We start from the raw sequence: 19,457 nt of genomic DNA on the forward strand, positions 1-19,457 counted from the left end.
CCACGAGGCTGTGGCTGTGGTGTAGGCCAGCAGCTGCAGCTCCAATTGGATCTCTAGCCTGGGAACTTTCATATCCCGTGGGTGCGGCCCTGAAAAGCAAAAAGAAAAAAAATAAACTGTGTACATATGGGCAATGTAATATTATTCAGAGATAAGCAGAAATGAGATAGCAAACCAAGAACAGACAGGGAGGAGCTTCAAGTGCATCTTAATATGTGAAAGACGCCAATTTGAAAATGCTTCCTTCTGCGCAATTCCAACGATATGACTTTGTGGAACAGGAAAAACTACGGTAATAATTAAAAAAAGATCAGTGGTTGCTGGAGGTTTGCTGGGAGGGAGTGATGAGCAGTAGATCACAGGGGTTGCTTGGGAACTATTTTGTCTGATACCATATTGGCGGGTACCTGTCCTTAAACAGGTAAAGACACAAGAATGTACAACACAAAACGTGAACCCTAATGTAAACTATGGGCTTCGTTCATGAAAGGGGTCAATACTGGTGCATCAGTTGTAACAAACGTCCGGCCCCAATGCAAGATGTTGGTGATAGGGAACCTTTCACAGAGAGAGATGGAGTACATGGACTCTCTGTACTTTTCAATCAGATTTCCCATAAACCTAAAACTGCTTTAAAAAAAAAAAACTGACCAATTAATAACAACAGGAGGCCTCGAATATAAGTATAAAGTTTAAAAAATATAAAGAAAACACACTAGTTAACCATATTCATTTTAATATCCATTCAGAGTTTAAAAGTTTCGCAGCAACACAAAAGAATATTTTAGCTTCGAGACATTTATTAAAACTGTACAAATTTATATAACCATTACCACTAACATAAATTACTCTTTAGATTTGAACATCTTTCCATACAGTGAGCTGAATCTTCTGTACAAAAATACGATGTTATTATTATATAATGTGCTTTTGTATAATGTCCACAAGATGATACCAATTGCATTAGCATTTGTTACAAAGTCACAAAATACATTAAATATCAGCAGGTTGATGACACTATTCTTTATGCAGTCCATAAAAGTGACAGGCGTAAATAGAGTGGTCCTGTGCTCAAAATGTCTATTTCAAATACCAACTTAGAAATAAAACTAAGAAAACGTGTACTAAGTGACCTCACTGCTGTAGCAACTGAATGCATTTGCTCTTCAGAGCAGATGTGAAGGTCAGAGCGAGGTCAGTGATCAGCAGCAAGAGTTTGCTTTGGGGAACAAGCTGACATACCTCATCTTTGTGCCTGGTGGCAACGCAGGTGTATTTTGCAAGTCTGATGAACACACCTGCTGTGAAGATGACAGAATCCTGACTTGGTTAATTTAGGAGTCATGGAACAATTGGGTTTGATAGTCTTTGTGAACTCACAGCAGTTGTATTGGTCAAAATCAGCCAACAGACGCCTTCTTCACCAAATCCAGGTGGTGTAATTTTGAAATCTTTCATGTTAAAGAAAAAATTATTTCTAAGAACATTCTGCTCAAGTTTAGAATTACCACTGCTTTCATAAATTTAAAGTAGAAAAACAAGTGATAAATTACCGTCTTTCTGCCATTGCCAACATGGTAGAGTCTTGGCCAAATAAGAAAAACGACGGACAGTCCACAGCCATCTGCTAATCGCCGGGGGCGGGGGGGAGGAGCCAAAACAAACCTCAGAGGTCAAATGATGAAACAGTAAATAGTTTAGGCAAATACATGGCAAGGGAAAGCTAAAACACTAAACACTTATATCCAGAGGCATTTTTAAAACGCTTCTTATCATACTTAGTGTCTAGTCATTTGTAGATAAAATACTTGGTGTTTTGGCAAATAGTTTATTCAATACTTTGTAAAGTCCTATCCATATATCAGCAGTGGGCAATGATGCTAGGAAAATGCATTTCATTTCTTGGAAAGAAACAGGAGGTGATGTTTGCTCTTCAGATTGCCCACTGTTACATAGTTCTTCCAGAACTCAGCAGAAATAGATATCTGTAGACATTTCCCAGGACCCGGGGACCTGCAGAGACGCCCTGGACGCCTACCGGTGGCCTCCGTACTTGGCCACCCAGTCTGTCCTCCCGTGCACGGAGGGGACTGGCTGTGCGCGGTTCACCATGTTTAGATTCTTGGCTGTAGGATTATAAGTAGGTCCTGAAAACTGCCCCCGACCCATTTTTGTGTTCCAGGAATACTCTGAAAGAAAGCAGAGTCAGAAATTAGAATTTGAGTTATCTGATTATTACATTCAAAATGAAGCAATTCATCCTCTCATGAGGGAAAACTTGAATTTATCTTTAAAAGGTTAATTCGGTGGCCTCTAAGGTCTTTAAAAAACATATGTGTAAAACCCCCAAATTCTAGTGTTGCGTTATGCTGCTGCCAATCAGCATTTTCAGCAGCTTCAGGGCCATTATTTCTGGTTTACAGTTACTCTTGCTAATTTGGGTTCACTGACATGCCCGTCATGTTGAGAGAGGCAGCTGCCAACTTGGATGACCAAGAAGGACTCCTTGGTTAAGTTCACTGGGCAGGACCCACAGTGTTAATGGCTATTTAAAATCACACTGTGGTTACAATTAAGTATTATTTGAACACAGTATCCCTACAGCAGATGTACTCAGAATTGCAAATCTTGGAAAGTTCTGGCTTCATGGCACTACCTAGATGGGCTCCCATAATTGGTTTCTTTCTAAACGTGAAATTTTTTTTTTTTTTTTTTTTTGTCTTTTTGCTATTTCTTGGGCCGCTCCTGCGGCATATGGAGGTTCCCAGGCTAGGGGTCCAATCGGAGCTGTAGCTGCCAGCCTACGCCACAGCCACAGCAATGCGGGATCCGAGCCGCATCTGCGACCTACACCACAGCTCATGGCAACACCGGATCGTTAACCCACTGAGCAAGGGCAGGGATCGAACCCCCAACTTCATGGTTCCTAGTCGGATTCGTTAACCGCTGCGCCACGACGGGAACTCCGAAAATGTGGTTTTTAGAGAAAACCATGTTTTTTGGGAAAATGATGGCCGATAACAGAATCCTTTTAAAAGGTGAGCCACTCTTAGCATCCCAAATCTTTCATCACAAGGTCTGTCTTATTCATACATGTATATTTTGGCTTTTGAAAATCTTGTGAAAGTTTTGATGTGTTAACCATCTGTGGCCTGAGTGATTTAGGAACTCAAACTGCTTGAACGTCTCAGACAACGAAGGAGTAAATCACTTTACAGAGAACCTTGATAGCCCCCGTCCCTCCCTCACGCTTCGTCACTTCAGACCTGGAGCAGGATGTCACAGCTGTTCTGATGTTTGCTCTTTCCACATGGGATTTAAATCCCATTTCATACTATGTGGTAACTGCCATTCTTGGATTAAACTCCATACGTGTCGATTTCAAAATGCCTCCAACCCTTCTCTACACCTAAGGCTGGCTATCCGATATTTACCTGCATGGTTTCCTTGCTTTCTTCTTGTATTTTTACCATAGACTTGGGGGTGCAGGAGGAAATCATGGGAGCATGTGGGGCCTGATGTGATGCCAACCTCAGCTTAAAGGGAACCACACTTTAAGTGAGGAACCACCCTGGGGACAGGCACCCTGGCTGCCTTGCACTTTGGTTAGGACAGCGAGGCCAAGAGCTCGTGCTGGGTAGTTTGATAGGTCATTCCATCCCACTTGCAGTGGGTTTAGAGTTCTCAAAGCCCATAAAAAGCTGCCTAACAAGTTTGGGGACAGAGTGTCTAGAAGGGCCAGGTACGGGCGCCAAGTTTTACAGGAGCAGCCTTTTCGTCCTGTCCCACTGGAATGTAGATGAGCATCCGTCTGTGTTCAGACGTGCGCAGGTCAAGATGGTACCACGGGCGGAGGACAGCGCCTGGGACCGGGGCATGGAGGGAGGAGGGAGACAGAGGCAGTCAGCTCGGGGGTTCAGAGAGGGGGGAAGGGAACCTATTCTTAAGCCAGCCAATGGTGAGAAGGGAGGGGTCTGGGGAGCAAGGTGGAGAGCAGCTTTTCCAGACCATGAAGCAGCCTAAGCCCCAGATGCCTCTGAAGGAGACGGGGTCCAGGCCACTGTCTGTACAACCTTCTTTGAAAAGGGAGTCAACTTTGCCAGGAAGGCGGGAGTGTTGACATTTAGGATTCCCTTCTGAGGAATAATAGGGTTTTAGGACTCAAGTACCCACCCCTGGTGAAGGACTTAACAGGTGACCCAGGAGCCCAGGCCCCCGCCTCAGCTGCACCTTGCACATCTCGCCATCCCTGAGAGGGGCGCCAGTGGCCCGCGCTGGTTTTTAAAACTGCGTGGGTCTTATCAGGGGCAGCTGACCTCTGGTCGAAAACGTTTGCCTCTGGTTCAGAGGGTAATCACTGCCACTACTTTATAACTTTCAGCGAGAGAGAAAGCCTCTGTGAAGTGGAGGTCCGGGTGGTACCTTCTATCCTAGAGCCATTTGTGAGAATTAAATGAATTAATGCGCGCGAAGCACTTAGAACAGGGCCCCGCGCTTCCAGAGGGCGGCTGTGTCTGAAGGAACTCCCTCCTCTAAGTCGGAGGAGGTTTGGGAAGAGAGGTTACATGGGGAGGGAGAAAGACATTAATTTGAATTTTTCTTCTGCAAACTTGAGGATGAAGAAGGGGAAATAGTTGAGTAAATACGGTAATGACCCGGTGTTATTTTCTTGTGGGAAACTGTCACACCAGTGGGGGGGTGGAAGTCACATCTCATACTGGACAGTGTTTTCCTAAGGATTTGCACTGGCCACTTGAGAATGATTAGTGTTTACTTCTTTTTTTAACCTTTCCTCCTAGCACGATCTGTAGGAAAATCTGATAGCAGAGTAAATGAAGAGATGAAAAGTTATGAGAAAGCATTTTACTTAAAAAAAGAAGGAAAGCAGGAATATGCATGCTAATCTGACAGAATAATTAATATATACAGGCCTCCAATCTCATAAACATGTTTAAAAATACCCACTTTCATTTTCTAAGAGCAGGTCCTCTGCAAAATAATTTGAGACACTATGATTTTCTGCCTTCATATTAACCATTGCTACTAAGCTGTGGCTAATGACTCATGACAAGGCTGGCTTAAAATATTTAAGGCTTTATAAAAACTACTGCTGTATATAAATATATATTTTGTTTCAGCAGAGAGATACCAAAGCAACTCTTTTCACAGATAAGGTACTTGTGCTTAAGTACTTCTCCTGCGGTAAGAAATAAAAAACGATGCAAGTTCAATGCCTTTTACAATGTCAGCTCCAAGATCATGAACTTTAAAGACTGGCAGCTCTAATCAGAAGTTCTAATATAAGATCCTGGCTGGGATGGGCTGTGGAAACTTTCAGAATCAACTTTTTTTGTTTGTTTGTTTTTGGCTGCCCTGTGGCATAAGGAGTTCCTGGGCCAGGGCTTGGATCTAAGGCACAGTTGTGAATCTGTGCCACAGCTATGGCAATGCCAGATTTAACCCACTGTGCCAGGCCGGGATCAAACCTTCATCCTGGTGCTGCCGAGATGCCACCCATCCCGTTGTGCCATAGCAGTAACTCCCAGAGTCATCTTTTAAATGAAGCTGTAGCTAGGTATCTTATCCAACTCGTGATTATCTGCCTTGATATTTATTTTAGGTGCTTTGATCAGGATATCTATTTTAGACGGAAAGAATTTAGAGAACATTCGTAGCTCTGGCAAGCTCAAGGGCAGAATCCTTGCCTCAGTTTCAAGGGCCTCCCCTGACGTGACTATCACATGCCACATCACTACGGAACAGGTGACCTATGGGTCATGACATTGGAGGGTGGGGAAGAAAATGTCGCTACCCAATGCATCACGCAGAAGAAGCCAGTGAAATTTCTGCCACATCTTAGTTCTAAACTCTCAGCTGGAACTGCAGAAGGTCCGCCCGTGAACTGGTACCCAACAGAGCCTCAGCGCTAATTGTGCTTTCACTCTGTGCTAGGGGCTGGTGGGAAGCTCTGTAAAGCACATCTTCTCACATCTCTTCATGTGATGCAGCACGCTCTTTGGAATGAGACAAATGGAGTTTCTACCCCAGCTCCGTTGATTACAGACTGTGTGACTGTAGGCACATTTCTTCCTGTCTGTTTCCTCATCTGTAAAAGATCTGCCTCATCAGGTCATGGGACAGGTCATGGCACCATCCAGGTGTCTGGCAGCAAGCAACCCCCGAATCACAGGTAGCTCCTGTGCTTAGATTCTCAAAACACGTCTTTGGAAGAAGAACAGGACATTTTGCCAAAAACAGAACTGTAGTTAACACATGAGACTAATTTAAAAGTCTTTACTGAGGACAAGTGGCTGTATAAACTTTAAAAAGTTCCTTTCTGATCTGAATTCTCAAAAGCTACAGATGACATTGTTCTTACCTGAAGCTGTTGCACCAAGAGGGACCAAGGGTATCCTCTGGCCAGCCGACCCCACTTCTTTTTTGAGAAAGGAAGGAATATATCCCGACTGATTGTAAGTAGCATAACTTCCAAGAGTTCCTAGTGACGTATCATAAAGTTTGAGTCAGAAGGTTATTATTTTAAAGCACTGGAGAGAAACTTTGATTACAACCCCTGATTCTACATTCTGGTTTTCAAGCATCTTCTACATTTCATGCATGGCACTACAAATACTCCTATTCAGTCCTTATAACAACCCTCTTAGATGCACGGCTAAGTTCTCATAGGTGACCGAGCTAGAACACGAACCCAAGGTGTCACCCGGAATATGTCAGGGGTTTCCCAACTCTAGTTCTTTTTTTTGCTTTCTCAGGGCTGCATTTGCAGCATATGGAGGTTCCTGGGCTAGGGGTTAAATCAGAGCTGTAGCTGCTGGCCACAGCCACAGCCATAGCCACGCCAGATCCGAGCTGTGTCTGCGACCTGCACCACATCTCACAGCCATACTGGATCCTTAACCAACTGCTGACTCCATTTTTTAACATGAAATTGTATCTCCTGCTGGGAAGCCCCCATCCCCGCCATGCTGAGTGCTTCTTCTTGGAAAATCTGATAAGCACACCTGTTCTCATAGGGTTGTTATAGGGACTGAATGAGATGTATGCAAAGCACTTAGCCTAGGATCTGCTGTTCAGCAAATGTCAGCTGTCACCATCCTCACTGCCATTAGCAAAGGATCCATGAGGGGGTGATACAGGGGTGGCTTGAGGGGGGGACACTTAAAGGCAGACGAGTCAGGAGGTCATTGCACAGCCGAGATGAGAGAGTATGAGGTGGAGGGGGATGAGCAGGTGTTCTGGGTGGGAAAGAAGACCTCTAAGTCTGTGCTTAGGAGACTGAGAACAGGATATGGGGGGAGAATCGGGTTTGGGGTAAAGGCAGGGGACCCGTGGGAGAGTCACGTCACACCGGTCGAACAGGCCTGGAGACTGGAATGATGGGGGTACAGCAGTGACGGCGCCGTGGGCTTGGAGGGGCTGTGGGATGTGCAAAGACCCAGAGCAGGATGGAGCTTGGGGGACACAGCCATAAGGTTCAGGAGAGGGTCCTGCTGGAGAGAGAGTGGAGGGAGCAAGGGTAGGGTCTGAAAACTCCAGGGAAGACAGCATGTGAAGAAAGAAGGAAAAGCATGAAGGCAGAGCAGCCGCTGGGATTGGCACAGCCTGGGACTTGCCCACTAGTGTAAGGTCAGGCCCTGGCAGGTGTTGTTTCAGCGGCCCGAGGCCAGCTGAGGACAGACTGCAGGGAGTTGAGGGGTGAACTGGAAAGAAGAGTAAAAGTGACTCTAACTTCTCTGTGAAGGAGCCTGGCTACACCAGACAGGAGACAGGTTTATCAGTGAGAAGGTGAAACAGGCCTTTGACCGCCTTGATGGTTCCAAGAGCTGGTCATGGGGCAGCTGGAGCTTATTTTTACATGATGTTATTTGATCCCAAGGCTGGACCCTGCCCTCCTGTGCCCTGATGTCTGTCCTGGTGCTGTGGCAGCAGGCACTCCATGAGTGTTTGCTCCTGAACCAGCCAATGTCAAACAGCAACACCGTTTATCAGACTCTAAAGGATTTTACACCATAAGCATGTTCTCAGTTTATACTTCTTTCTTTTTCTCTGTTTTTTTGGTCTTTTTGTCTTTTCTAGGGCTGCACCCGGGGCATATGGAAGTTCCCAGGCCAGGGGTCTAATTGGAACAGTTCGATCCCTGAGTGAGGCCAGGGATCGAAGCCACAACCTCATGGTTCCTAGTCGGATTTGTTAACCACTGAGCCACGACAGGAACTCCATATACTTTTTTCTTTTAATTTAATGGCCATAGCTGTGGCATATAGACGTTCCTGGGGGAGGGACTTAATCTGAACTGCAGCCACTGCAACACCAGATCCTTGAACCCACTGCGCTGGGCCAGGGAGTAAACCTCTGCAGGGAACCCAGCCACTGTAGTGGGGTTCTTAACCCACTGTGCCACAGCAGGAACTCCCAGTTTTTACAATGTGAACTCTCCTGAATCTTGCATAAGCGCAGCTGCCTAACTGGTCCTTCCTTTTTGCCTCCAGTACTCATTTTAAATCATGGATCAGCCCTTTACTTCAAAAGACTCTTCGAAAGGAAGCTTCAAGGCAGTGATCCCATCCAACAGCAGCCTCAGAAAATCTCTTACTCTCCTCCCCATCATTGGAGCAAACACTTATTAAATACTTGCTATGTGACAAAAATCCTAGATGTGGTTATATAATAATGCCTGGGTCAGTATTTCCCCTATTTTATGGGGAGGGGGGAACTGACTTGGGGGCGTAATTAACTTGTCCAAACTCGTCAGGCTAGTGAGTGACAGAATGGGGTTCAAGGATGCTTCTTCCTATTGCAGGAAGAAGTTGCTAAGGAAAAAAGCATAGGAAGTAACGTCTTCTTAAATTATCTTGGCTCAGGAATCGCAGTGCCTTGTGAGCGGCAAATCTTTAGGTTGGAGCCAATTGTTAGCACTGTTTGAACCAGTGACGGCAAAACGCTCAGAAATCCACCATGTCTATTCACCTGGTTAACTTTTTCTTTTAAGTGATGGTTCAGGCTTAGAAATGAGCCTCAGAACTTTCCGGGAAAATTGGTTCTAAAAATGAGAAAATATTCTTTTAATTATTTTCAGTGGATCTGCTTGATTTTTTTTTTTTTTTTTTTTGTCTTTTGTCTTTTGTCTTTTTGTCTGTTGTTGTTGTTATTTCTTTGGTCTGCTCCTGCAGCATATGGAGGTTCCCAGGCTAGGGGTCTAATCGGAGCTGTAGCCACCGGCCTACGCCAGAGCCACAGCAACTCGGGATCCGAGCCGCGTCTGCGACCTACACCACAGCTCACGGCAACGCCAGATCGTTAACCCACTGAGCAAGGGCAGGGACCGAACCCGCAACCTCATGGTTCCTAGTCGGATTCGTTAACCACTGCGCCACGACGGGAACTCCTTGATTTCTATAAATTGTCATAATTTAAGAAGACGAGCGTGGCACTTTTTGAGAGCAAATTATTCTTAGAATCCAACTACTGATGAAAGAGGTTCTTGATGATGTGGCTACTTCTTCTAGTCCTGATCTGACCCCTAAAAGCAGGTGACTTTGACCTTCATCATGGCCTTTTACGATAAGATTTGGGGTAGATATTGAGAAGGAGATTGGACAGGAGATTCAAAGAAGAAGCTGCATTCATCTACAATGGCCAGGAATTACCTTGTGGGTCCTCTAATTTTTCAGGGAAACTTTCATTGCATGATAGCTTTTCAATTGGTTTAATTATGCTTTCTTCTAAAGAGAAGGCAGATGGAAAGAAAGAATGAACGACAAGGAGAATGTGTTAGGAGAAGCAGAGAACAAGTGGATTTGATGATTAATGAAAAGACCCAGAAAGAAACTCAAAATGACAAAATGTCCTCTGTGTTGTCACAGCTTTCCTTTGCTGCCAGTCGCACATTTCCCCGAGGCTCAGAGTTGTCCCTTATCATTTTAGCTGACCTCTACTTAACCACTTGGTTCAGTGAGGATTATTTGTAAATAACCGGGGAAAAAATAAACAACTCGAGGTCCTGCCGGGGTTGACATCTCAGCACCATTAAATGGACAAGGTGAGTCTTCAGAGCCTGTAGGATGTCCCGTCGGAATTCCTCTGTGGACTCTCGAGTTGCTACTCAGTGATCCTCAACCTTTCCTGACCCAATACCAGCTTCATTTTTTAAGAAAGATTTCTCTCCCTCTTCAGGCACTTTAAGCTGATGTCTAAAATGTTCCATGAAGTTGTACATTTCCAAAGGCTACAACAGCGGGCATATTGTAACTATGGACATTTAAAGATAAAACTATAACGTGTCTCTTCAAAATATAACCAATGGGATCTAAATACCCTAGTGATTTTATGCTCACCAACACGGACTTAGAAATACACGACCACAGTCCTTTTTACCAGGTGTAAATTTCATGTTAATCTGCTTTCTGAAATTTTCATTCATATGTCAATTTCCAGATTGTATCCAAATATAATTTCGGACTTGAAAGATTATTTTATCCAAATATAATTTTAGTCATTTTAGACCAGTCAAAAATGTATATACAAAGTGAAACCCTTAAAAATCAGCTATAACTCAATTAGATTCTCCTTCAATTTTTTAAAAGTCATGAATTGGAAACCACTTAACTTGAAAAGGATTTGTTCCCCAATCATCAAAGTTCCCCACTTGCTCGTCACAGACATAAGTGTATCAAACTATCCCTCTGACTGGCACCCCAGATAGTTTTACACTTTGTGGGGAGAAGGAAACACCGCCATGAACAATGAGACGTCTTCTTTTCTTTTGGAAAGTAGGAGAATAGAGACAACTCGTTCAGGCAGATCCTTTTTAGGAAAGAATCCACATGGAAGTTGCCATCTGGCAGATGATGTCCTTAAAACTATCCGTGCAAAGTACCAGTGGGAAAACTTTTGTACCCCCCACCCCCCACCCCAAAGGATAGGATCTCTTGGTTGGAAGAAGGCACCTGTCATATATTTAAAAGTAAAAATCTGCAGAAGGAAAACAACGTAAACTTATACTTGAAATGTAGTCTCGCTTTACCTGCATTATTCCTTTTGAAAGCAAGTTCTGCCCCAATGGGTCCCAGTGACTTTGGAAATAACTGGTTATTCCAGGAATAGGGGTTTATGTCCTTCCCTCTGGTTACCAAGGATACGTTCTTGGGATTTACACCTTAGAACGAAACAGTCATCCCAAAAGTTAGAATGTGATCATAAACTTGGAGGAAAAATATAGTATGCATTCAAAGAGAAACGAAACAGAACTTGGGGGAGGAAAATGGAAATAAATTTGAGCTACGGTGTAGCACCTACTTGCATTTTGATGAAACCTAATATGATCCTAAGCCCTCAGTACAATAACCTGGAATCCTCACAGTGTCTTTATTTATTTATTTTTATTTTATTTTTTGCTTTTTTGGGGCACAGCCACAGCAATGCAGGATCCGAGCCGAGTCTCCGACCTACACCATAGCTCACGGCAATGCCATATCCTTAACCCACTGCGCAAGGCCAGGGATTGAACCTGCATCCTCATGGATATCAGTCAGGCTCGTTAACCGCTGAGCTATGAACGGAATTCCCTTTCATAGTGTCTTTTAGAAACATTATTTTCTATAAGACAAGTAATAATAAAGTTGGACATTCTTGATAAATAAATGTCTTATAAAAATTGAGGTGGCACAAAAGTTTTCTTTCAAGAGACATTTCCATGTCACTCACATATTTTGAGTGTGTGCTCTGTGCCAGCCTTTTTGTTTGTTTGTTTGTTTTAAGCTTTTTTAGGGCCACACCTGAGGCTATGGAAGGTTAGGGGTTGAATCAGAGCTGCAGCTGCCAGCCTACACCACAGCCACAACAATGAGGAATCTAAGCTGCATCTGCAACCTACACCACAGCTCACAGCAACATTGGATGCTCAACCCACTGAGTGAGGCCAGGGATCAAACCCAAGCCCTCATGGGTACTAGTCGGGTTTGTTACTGCTGAGCCGCAAGGGGACTCCCTATCTCTTGTTTTAAAGCCAGAAACAAGCCTGGTTGTTCTGAACTGAACCTCAAGGTTACCTAATTTCTCTAAGGAAACACTCCATTGGGTAAATCATTTTGCTTTATTATAGGATATAGCTCCTTATGAATTTTGTTTTCTGTTGAAAACACCTATTAATAGAACTATAATAGACAATTACCTGACAATAAAGAAGAATCACTAGGTAGCAATTACTCATGTTAAAAACATCTTTACCAAAAAAAAAAAAAAAAAAAAAAAATTACCCCAAAAGAAGGTACGAGATCAGGGGAAAACTACAAACTCTCTTTAAGTGGACATTTTTTATAAATATAGTTTAACAAAGAATGGTCCCTGCATACTTAAGTTATTTTGTTAATACGAATAACCTTATAATATCCCTAGTTTTTTTTTAAATACTACAGTATTGAAGATAATTGCTTCAATTCTTTGTCTTTTTAGAGATTTCTAGTTTTCTTGGAAATAGACAAATCTAGAATTTTAAAACTGGATTAGTTTACAAGCTTTTACAGGGCACCATCCATGACCAATCACTGTTAAAGAGAAGCAGGAATCAATAGGCTATCATCCCTCCCCTCAAAGGAGATTAAAAAAAGTCAGTTAGCAAATATTTACTGAGCAACTACCATGTGCCACGCAGTGGGGGTGGCACTGGGGGAAAAGTGGTGAACAAAACAGATCAGTTGCTATCTGGTGGCTCTTATAATCCACTCTATTGAAAGGCAGACATTAGCAGTTATAGATAATTAGGTAAGTAATTAGCAGTGTGCAAATTATAGAAGAATCTGGTGCCGTGGGGGCAAAAACCAGGAGCGACTAACCCAGTCTTTCTTTTAAAAAGGATGTTTTATGCTGAAATGTGAATCCCGATGAGGACTCAGTAGGGGGTGGGGAGGTGTGCTGCTGGCAGAGGCACCAGTGTGGGCAGTGGAAGCGCAAGAGCTGGGCAGCAAGGATGGAGCAGGATCAGGGTGTGGCCAGAGTGAGGCTGGAGATGGGAGCAGACGTCAGACCATCCATGAATGTGTGTGTCTTGCTAAGAAATTTAAAATGCACGTAGGTAGGAGAGGCGCGTGTAGAAGTGACACAGGACTTTGGATGTGCCAGGTGGAAGGAAGGACCCTAAGTGACCATGAGACTCGAGAAGGATCCACAGAGCGAGCAGGGGTTCAAAGGTGCTAGAACCGGGAGTGAGACCAGAGGGCGCTGCCGAGGTTGTTAGCACATCCACTGTATGCTCTATTCGTAACTACCTTGCAATAATTAAGTACCTAAGGCTTACAGGGTGAGCTGATAGATGATGCAGTCCCAGGTAAGTGACAGAAAAGAGACTCTCAGAGTCATGCTCCAGTGCACAGCCGGTCAGTAGCAGGTCAATAACTATCACTCTTGCGTGTCTCTCCCTGAGGCCCAGTGTCACAGATATGCCAGTCCTTGGAGTATAATGTCATGCTGCCCTGAAAGTATATGGCACATTTCTGGAGCTCCCATGATCCTAAAGCTTGATGCTTAATAAGACCCTAATACTTGGCTTTATGGTGGGGGAAAAAAAAAAGAGAGCCCCCAAAGATAATATTCTTTTTTATTCCTGAAGATATTTAATTACTAACCATGTTCCATAAATAAATATGAAGGATCACTTCTTTTTTCTTTCATTCTCTGCAGTGGCTGGCTCACAACAGGTGCTCAATAAAAGTTTGGCCAAGTGACTGAACTGAGCTCAATTCTAGTTTTCAAACCTCACCCAGCTCTCCGGGGGCCTTTGTCTTTGTGGCAAAGCATGCCAAAGTAGGGTTCATTAAGGCTCAGGTCTAGATTTCAAACAATTCTTTCTAATTTTGAGTGTATTTCTTAGGTTTCAATTGCAGCCAGGCTTCTGGCCCAAAGTAATGAGCAGAATTTGTTAGATCTTTCTGGTTAAAAAGGAAATGATCAGACGGGTGTCAGATACTCTAAAATACGTTCTTGAAAACTACACTAGGAAGCAAGCAAGGCTGTGAAAATAGGGGGTTTGGGATCCATTTATCCTCTGCCAAAAATGTGCAATAGCCTCTCCCACCGCCAGAGGGCCCACTTCTATAGGTAAGATGATGAAACACTGACGTTATGGTTGATTGAAAAAATGTGTTTGTTTTTGCTTTTTAGGGCCATACTTGCGGCATATGGAGGTTCCCAGGGCAGGGGTCCAATCGGAGCTGCAGCTTCTGGCCTGCACCACAGCTACAGCAACGCCAGATCTGAGCTGCATCTACGACCTACACCACAGCTCACAGCAACACTGGATCCTTAATCCACTGAGCAAGGTCAGGGATCGAACCTGCATTTTCATGGATACTGGTCGGGTTCATTACCGCTGACACTTTTTAACACATAAGTCACGTGTCAATCATCTCGTCCTCTCCAGGCCTCCTTGGACCCAGGATAAAACCCAAGTTCCTGGGAGTTCCCTTGTGGTGCAACAGCATGTTAAGGACCCGGCTTGGGTCACTGCTGTGGTGCAGGTTCAGTCCTTGGCCCAGGAACTTCTACATGCTGTGGGCGTGGCCCCCAAATCAAAAAAACCGCAAGTTCCTTCCTCCGCCCCCAGAGCGCGCTGCATCACCTGAACCCTGCCAGCTTTCTGCCCTCCTCGCCTCACACCCATCTCCCCCCCATCCCCATTAAACTCCAGATGTGTGGCCTTTTGTTGTTTCTCACATAAGCCGGCATCTCACCCCCTCTCCCTGACACATCCTTTCTCCGTTCCTCACCTGACTGCTCCTCCTCATCTTCCTGGTACGAGCTCCGCTGCCAGGTAATCACGGGTCTCCCCGCCACCCCAGCAGCCAGACTCTGGTTCATCGCCCTGTTTTCACAATAGTCCTTATCACCATCTGCTCATTTCTTGTTCTCTCTCCACGGGAACACACGCTCCTGGAGAGCAGGCACCTTGTCTGGGGGGTCAGTGCTGTACTCCACTGCCCACCGTGAGTGCCTGGCACGGTGTTGGTACTTAATATATGTTACTGTGTGAATGAGTAAGTCAACAGCATCAACCAATGAGTCCCTGTGCCTCCCACAGGTCCTATTCTGTGTTCCCCCTTCTACATGGAGTCGGTGCTCCCTTCCGGGCCAGCCGACGCCCCTCCTCTGGGAAGGCTTGAGACAAAACCAAACATATAACCCACTTCACTCTCCAGATACCCAGGGTTGTAGTTTTAGCTCTGCCTTTGATAACCTCATGCCAATCTCACCAACATCTCTTAGGTATGAGTATCTTCCTCTTTATGAATCAGCAAAGAAGTGCAGTCCTAGAGCCTTAATTTCTCCATCAGTTTATTTCAATTAACTTAGCCCTTGTGGCTAAACCTATCCGTCCACTATGCCTTCTGTTTTCCACTTTCCATCCCATCCGCTTCTAAACCCTTTTTCTCAACCTCCTTTTTCTCTCTCCCGTTGGACTCCTAGGACGGCAATCTCCACGGCTGCCTAAAAGGTATGCAGAAAAATAAGTTACACATCAGACTCTTGCTGACAAGCCAGTGCCCGCCTTGTCTCTCTACTTCCTCACGCCGCCTCTGCAAACACGCTTCTGGGAAAGCAGACTGTGGTCACCGCAGGGGACTCCTCATCTCCTTCCGGGGAACCGAGGGGCCTCCTTGCTCTACTGGGAAAGCTGTACACGACCACACCCACAAAACCTCACCGCTTCCCCTTGTTGGACTAAAGCTCTATTCATACCGATACATGGTGACTTAAAAATTGATTGCGAGGAGTTCCCGTCGTGGCGCAGTGGTTAACGAAGCCAACTAGGAACGATGAGGTTTCAGGTTCAGTCCCTGGCCTTGCTCAGTGGGCTCAGGATCCAGCATTGCCGTGAGCTGTGGTGTAGGTCGAAGACGTGGCTTGGATCTGGCATTGCTGTGGCTTTGGCGTAGGCCGGTGGCTACTGCTCCGATTTGACCCCTAGCCTGGGAACCTTCATATGCCGCAGGAACAGCCCTAGAAAAGGCAAAAAAAAAAAAAAAATCAATTCCCTCTTAGATTAAACTGAATTGAAAAATTCTGAGAAGATGCTCCCTGCAGGCTAAGCATGTGCTCCCCTCGTCTGTCTGGGTTCCTCTCCTAAGCTCTAGATTCATCTCTCCGTCATCTGCTAGACAGAGGAGCACAGATGTTTAATCTGCATCCGGTCCCCAACTCTTGATCCTCTGAGTCCCCATTCCTGTCCTCTCCTAATCTGACCTGTCTCAGCTTCCATGACTAGCACCCATCCAGCCGTCAAGCCAGGAAGCCAGAAGCTGACAGATTCCTTCCGTTTCTCACCGTCACCCGCGTTGCGCTACTGCAGGTCCCACAGGCTCCACCACAAAACACATCTAGAGTTTGCCCACTTCTCTCTCTGCTCTCACCTCTCGGGAGCAAGTCGTCACCCTCTCAATCCAGATCTGTGCTGTGGCCCCGCAACCTGTTTCCTGCCCCTTTTGAGCCCTAGCGTATGCTACTAGCAGCCAGAATGATCAGATGATTTCGGAAACAGATTAAAATTCCACATGTTATGAAAACTTGTGACGGGGATGCAGAGTTGTTTTTAATAAAATGTAGCCTTTGCTGAAGGCATAGCTTTGGTATTATTTGAAGCACACACATCCTTTTGACTTGTGGCCGCCAGGCCTTTCTCAGGCAGACTTCACAGCGTCAGGAGGTCCAGAAAGTACCTGGTGACAGAGGCTGGGACAGCAAAGAGCACCGCGGTTATATTTCGCCCGTGCCCTTTCTTCAAAGATTCAGACACTTGAGCATGACCTATGTATAGTCTAGTTACCAGGAAACATTTTCTCTGCTTACCTGGAAGGTATCTGGATTGTTTCAAATAGTACTGTTTAGCTGCTGAAGCAGTCGACAATTCAGAGTCAGATTTTAGGGAACCGGCAGCAGTTAAGCTCTTGTTCTCCCCCGATGAGTGGTTGGAGCCTGTGGGTACCGGCTCTGGGAGCCTTGAAAGTCCACATAAAGTAGTATCACTTTGTGCAGAACAGGAAGATGACGGCGGCTGGGCTCGCAGCCACCCTCTGAGCATCTTTTCAAAGCAGTCGTTGGTTTCCGTCAGAGTCCTTTCGCAGTAGGAACCCTACCTGACGGCTCCCCCACTCCCACCCCCACCCCAAGTAGCTGCTGGGCTGTGAATAGAATCATTCCTAATACTGGACAGAATATGGTAGAAAGCTTTTTTTTTCTTTTTCTTTCTTTTTTTTTTTTTGGCTTTTTGTCTTTTCTAGGGCCGCACCCATGGCATATGGAGGTTCCCAGGCTAGGGGTCTAATCTGAACTGTAGCCGCCGGCCTACACCGCAGCCACAGCAACGCCAGATCCGAGCCGCATCTGCAACCTACACCATAGCTCACAGCAACGCTGGATCCTCAACCCACTGAGCGAGGCCGGGGATCGAACCTGAAACCTCATGGTTCCTAGTCAGATTCGTTAACCACTGAGCCACGACGGGAACTCCCAGAAAGCTTTCTAACTAAGCAGCAAATTGCCTGCATAGAAAATGATTCCACCTCCCCTGCAACTGCTGCAGCTGGAGATTCAGGATGTGGGACAGTGGCCTCTTGAAAGGGGAGAGTCACAGCCGTCTGCACCGGTCTGGGACAGCAGTGTGAAGCCAGGAACGTTGCCAGGACAGGGGCCGGGCTGGGCTAAGAGGACTGAAGTGCGGAAAGAAGGGCTAGCAGAGTTCCTGAACAAAAGTTCCAATGAGCAGAGTGTGCCTGTTCCCTGGGTGGCAGTGCCAACCTGGGCAGTGGTGAGCGCCTGGCAGCTCTGCCCCCCAGCGGAAATGGAGGCCTTCCCGCATCCAGGCTGAGCTCTGTCCAGTGCTGAGGCCACTTCTCCAAGCAGCAGCCTTCACTGACAGAGGATGGGGCTGTGATCTGTTTTGCTGCCAGCTGCTCTGGGCTGTCACTGTGACCTCCTCCCCCGACCAGGCCTCCTCCTGTGCTGAGGCCTGGCTCCACTGGCAGCTCCTGTCACCTGCCTAACTCCAAGCCTCCACAGTTACCACCAGGAAATCCCTGCTTTGCAACACAAGCTAAAATACCCTATTTCTGGAGTTCCTGTTGTGGCTCAGTGGTTAACGAATCCAACTAGGAACCATGAGGATGTGGGTTCGATTCCTGGCCTTGCTCAGTGGGTTAAGGATCTGGCGTTGTGGTGAGCTGTGGTGTAGGTTGCAGATGCGGCTCGGATCCTGCGTTTCTGCGGCTCTGGTGTAGGCCAGTGGCTACAGCTCCGATTGGACCCCTAGCCTGAGAGCCTCCATACGCTGTGGGTGCGGCCCTAGAACAAAAAAGGCAGAAAGACAAAAAATAAAATACCCTATTTCTTGTATTTCTATTTTATTGAAGGATAGTTGCCTTACAATGTTGTGCTAACTTCTGCCATATAGCAAAGTGACTCATATATATATATACATACATATATAAACTTTTTCGTATTCTTTTCCATGATGGTTGATCACAGGACACTGCATAGAGTTCCCTGTGCTCTGCGGGAGGACCTTGGCGTTCACCCATTCTATACCTAATGGTACCCATTCTATATAGACTGGCTTGCACCTGCTAATCCCAGAGTCCCAATCTTTCTTCCCCCACACCCCTCCCACTTGGTAACCACAGTCTGTTCTTTGTCTGTGAGTCTGTCTCTGTTTCACAGTTAGTCCGTTTGTGCCATATTTTAGATTCCACAGAAAATACCCTGTGTCCATAGGCTGGGTTTTCCCCTTAAGAGAAATATGTATGGGGCAGGGAACGGCAGAAAGCCTTCTGAGTTGAGTAGCCAGTCTTCTGATTTCTCCCCGTGGTTAAGCACCTCAATGGTCATTACACCCTCGGCCAAGGCCGTGTGCTACTGGAAGTGGCCGAGAGGCGGGACTTTGTGGCCTAAAGTGGGAGAGGTTTCAACAGGTTCGTTTGTGGATTTCAGGGAAGTGTGCTTATGGAGCTTGAGGGTCTGGAAACTAAGAATCACGTACCCCATGGAGCCTTCAGGTACCTTCAAGTACCCCAGTGAAGACTTCTGCCAACAGCTGGGAGATACGGTCCCTGACTCGGGCCCCTCCTTTCTCTCTATTCCTCTTTCATTCCAAAGGTGGCAGGGGGAGAAAAATATTTTTCCAAGATATTCACCAAGATTTAACCCATCTTCACTTCCAAGTTGAAAACTGCCCTAATGATAATGCCAATTTAAAAAAGAAGCTACAGGTATTTGACGTCCAGGGAAAGTTCAGAAAATGAGCAAAAAAAAAAAAAAAAAAAAAAAAGTTTAGAACAGGCTGCCAACAAATACTGAAATCTGAACAGCACCCCCTGAGGACAGTGTTACCCTCGCAGAGGGGGCTTCGCCCCTGGCGGAGGGGCCTGAGGGTTTCACCGGGGCTGACGGTGATC

The 19,457-nt window shown here is 45.8% G+C and overlaps 2 protein-coding genes across 8 annotated transcripts in view; one reads left to right on the forward strand and one right to left on the reverse strand.

Annotated features, from left to right (window-relative positions):
* Nucleotides 1-19,457, forward strand: part of LOC100517166 (transmembrane protein 14C) — a 68,695-nt gene that overhangs the window by 19,122 nt on the left and 30,116 nt on the right. The gene's annotated exons all lie outside the window — the stretch shown is intronic.
* Nucleotides 781-19,457, reverse strand: part of MAK (male germ cell associated kinase) — a 56,285-nt gene continuing 37,608 nt past the window's right edge. For 3 of the 5 annotated variants that reach the window (XM_005665566.3, XM_013977416.2, XM_013977417.2), the window contains exons 11-14: nucleotides 16,858-17,006; nucleotides 11,045-11,176; nucleotides 6,380-6,499; nucleotides 781-2,189 (exon numbers count right to left, since the gene is read on the reverse strand). In XM_005665566.3, the coding sequence (XP_005665623.2) occupies nucleotides 2,035-2,189; nucleotides 6,380-6,499; nucleotides 11,045-11,176; nucleotides 16,858-17,006 (556 nt within the window). In that variant the 3' untranslated portion in view covers nucleotides 781-2,034. Of the gene's footprint in view, nucleotides 2,190-6,379; nucleotides 6,500-9,668; nucleotides 9,744-11,044; nucleotides 11,177-15,998; nucleotides 16,741-16,857; nucleotides 17,007-19,457 lie in introns of those variants that run through there. The other 2 variants (XM_021100169.1, XM_005665567.3) reach the window with 2 other exon arrangements.

Source organism: Sus scrofa, chromosome 7 (genome assembly GCF_000003025.6).
Source record: "Sus scrofa isolate TJ Tabasco breed Duroc chromosome 7, Sscrofa11.1, whole genome shotgun sequence".
NCBI lineage: Eukaryota > Metazoa > Chordata > Mammalia > Artiodactyla > Suidae > Sus > Sus scrofa.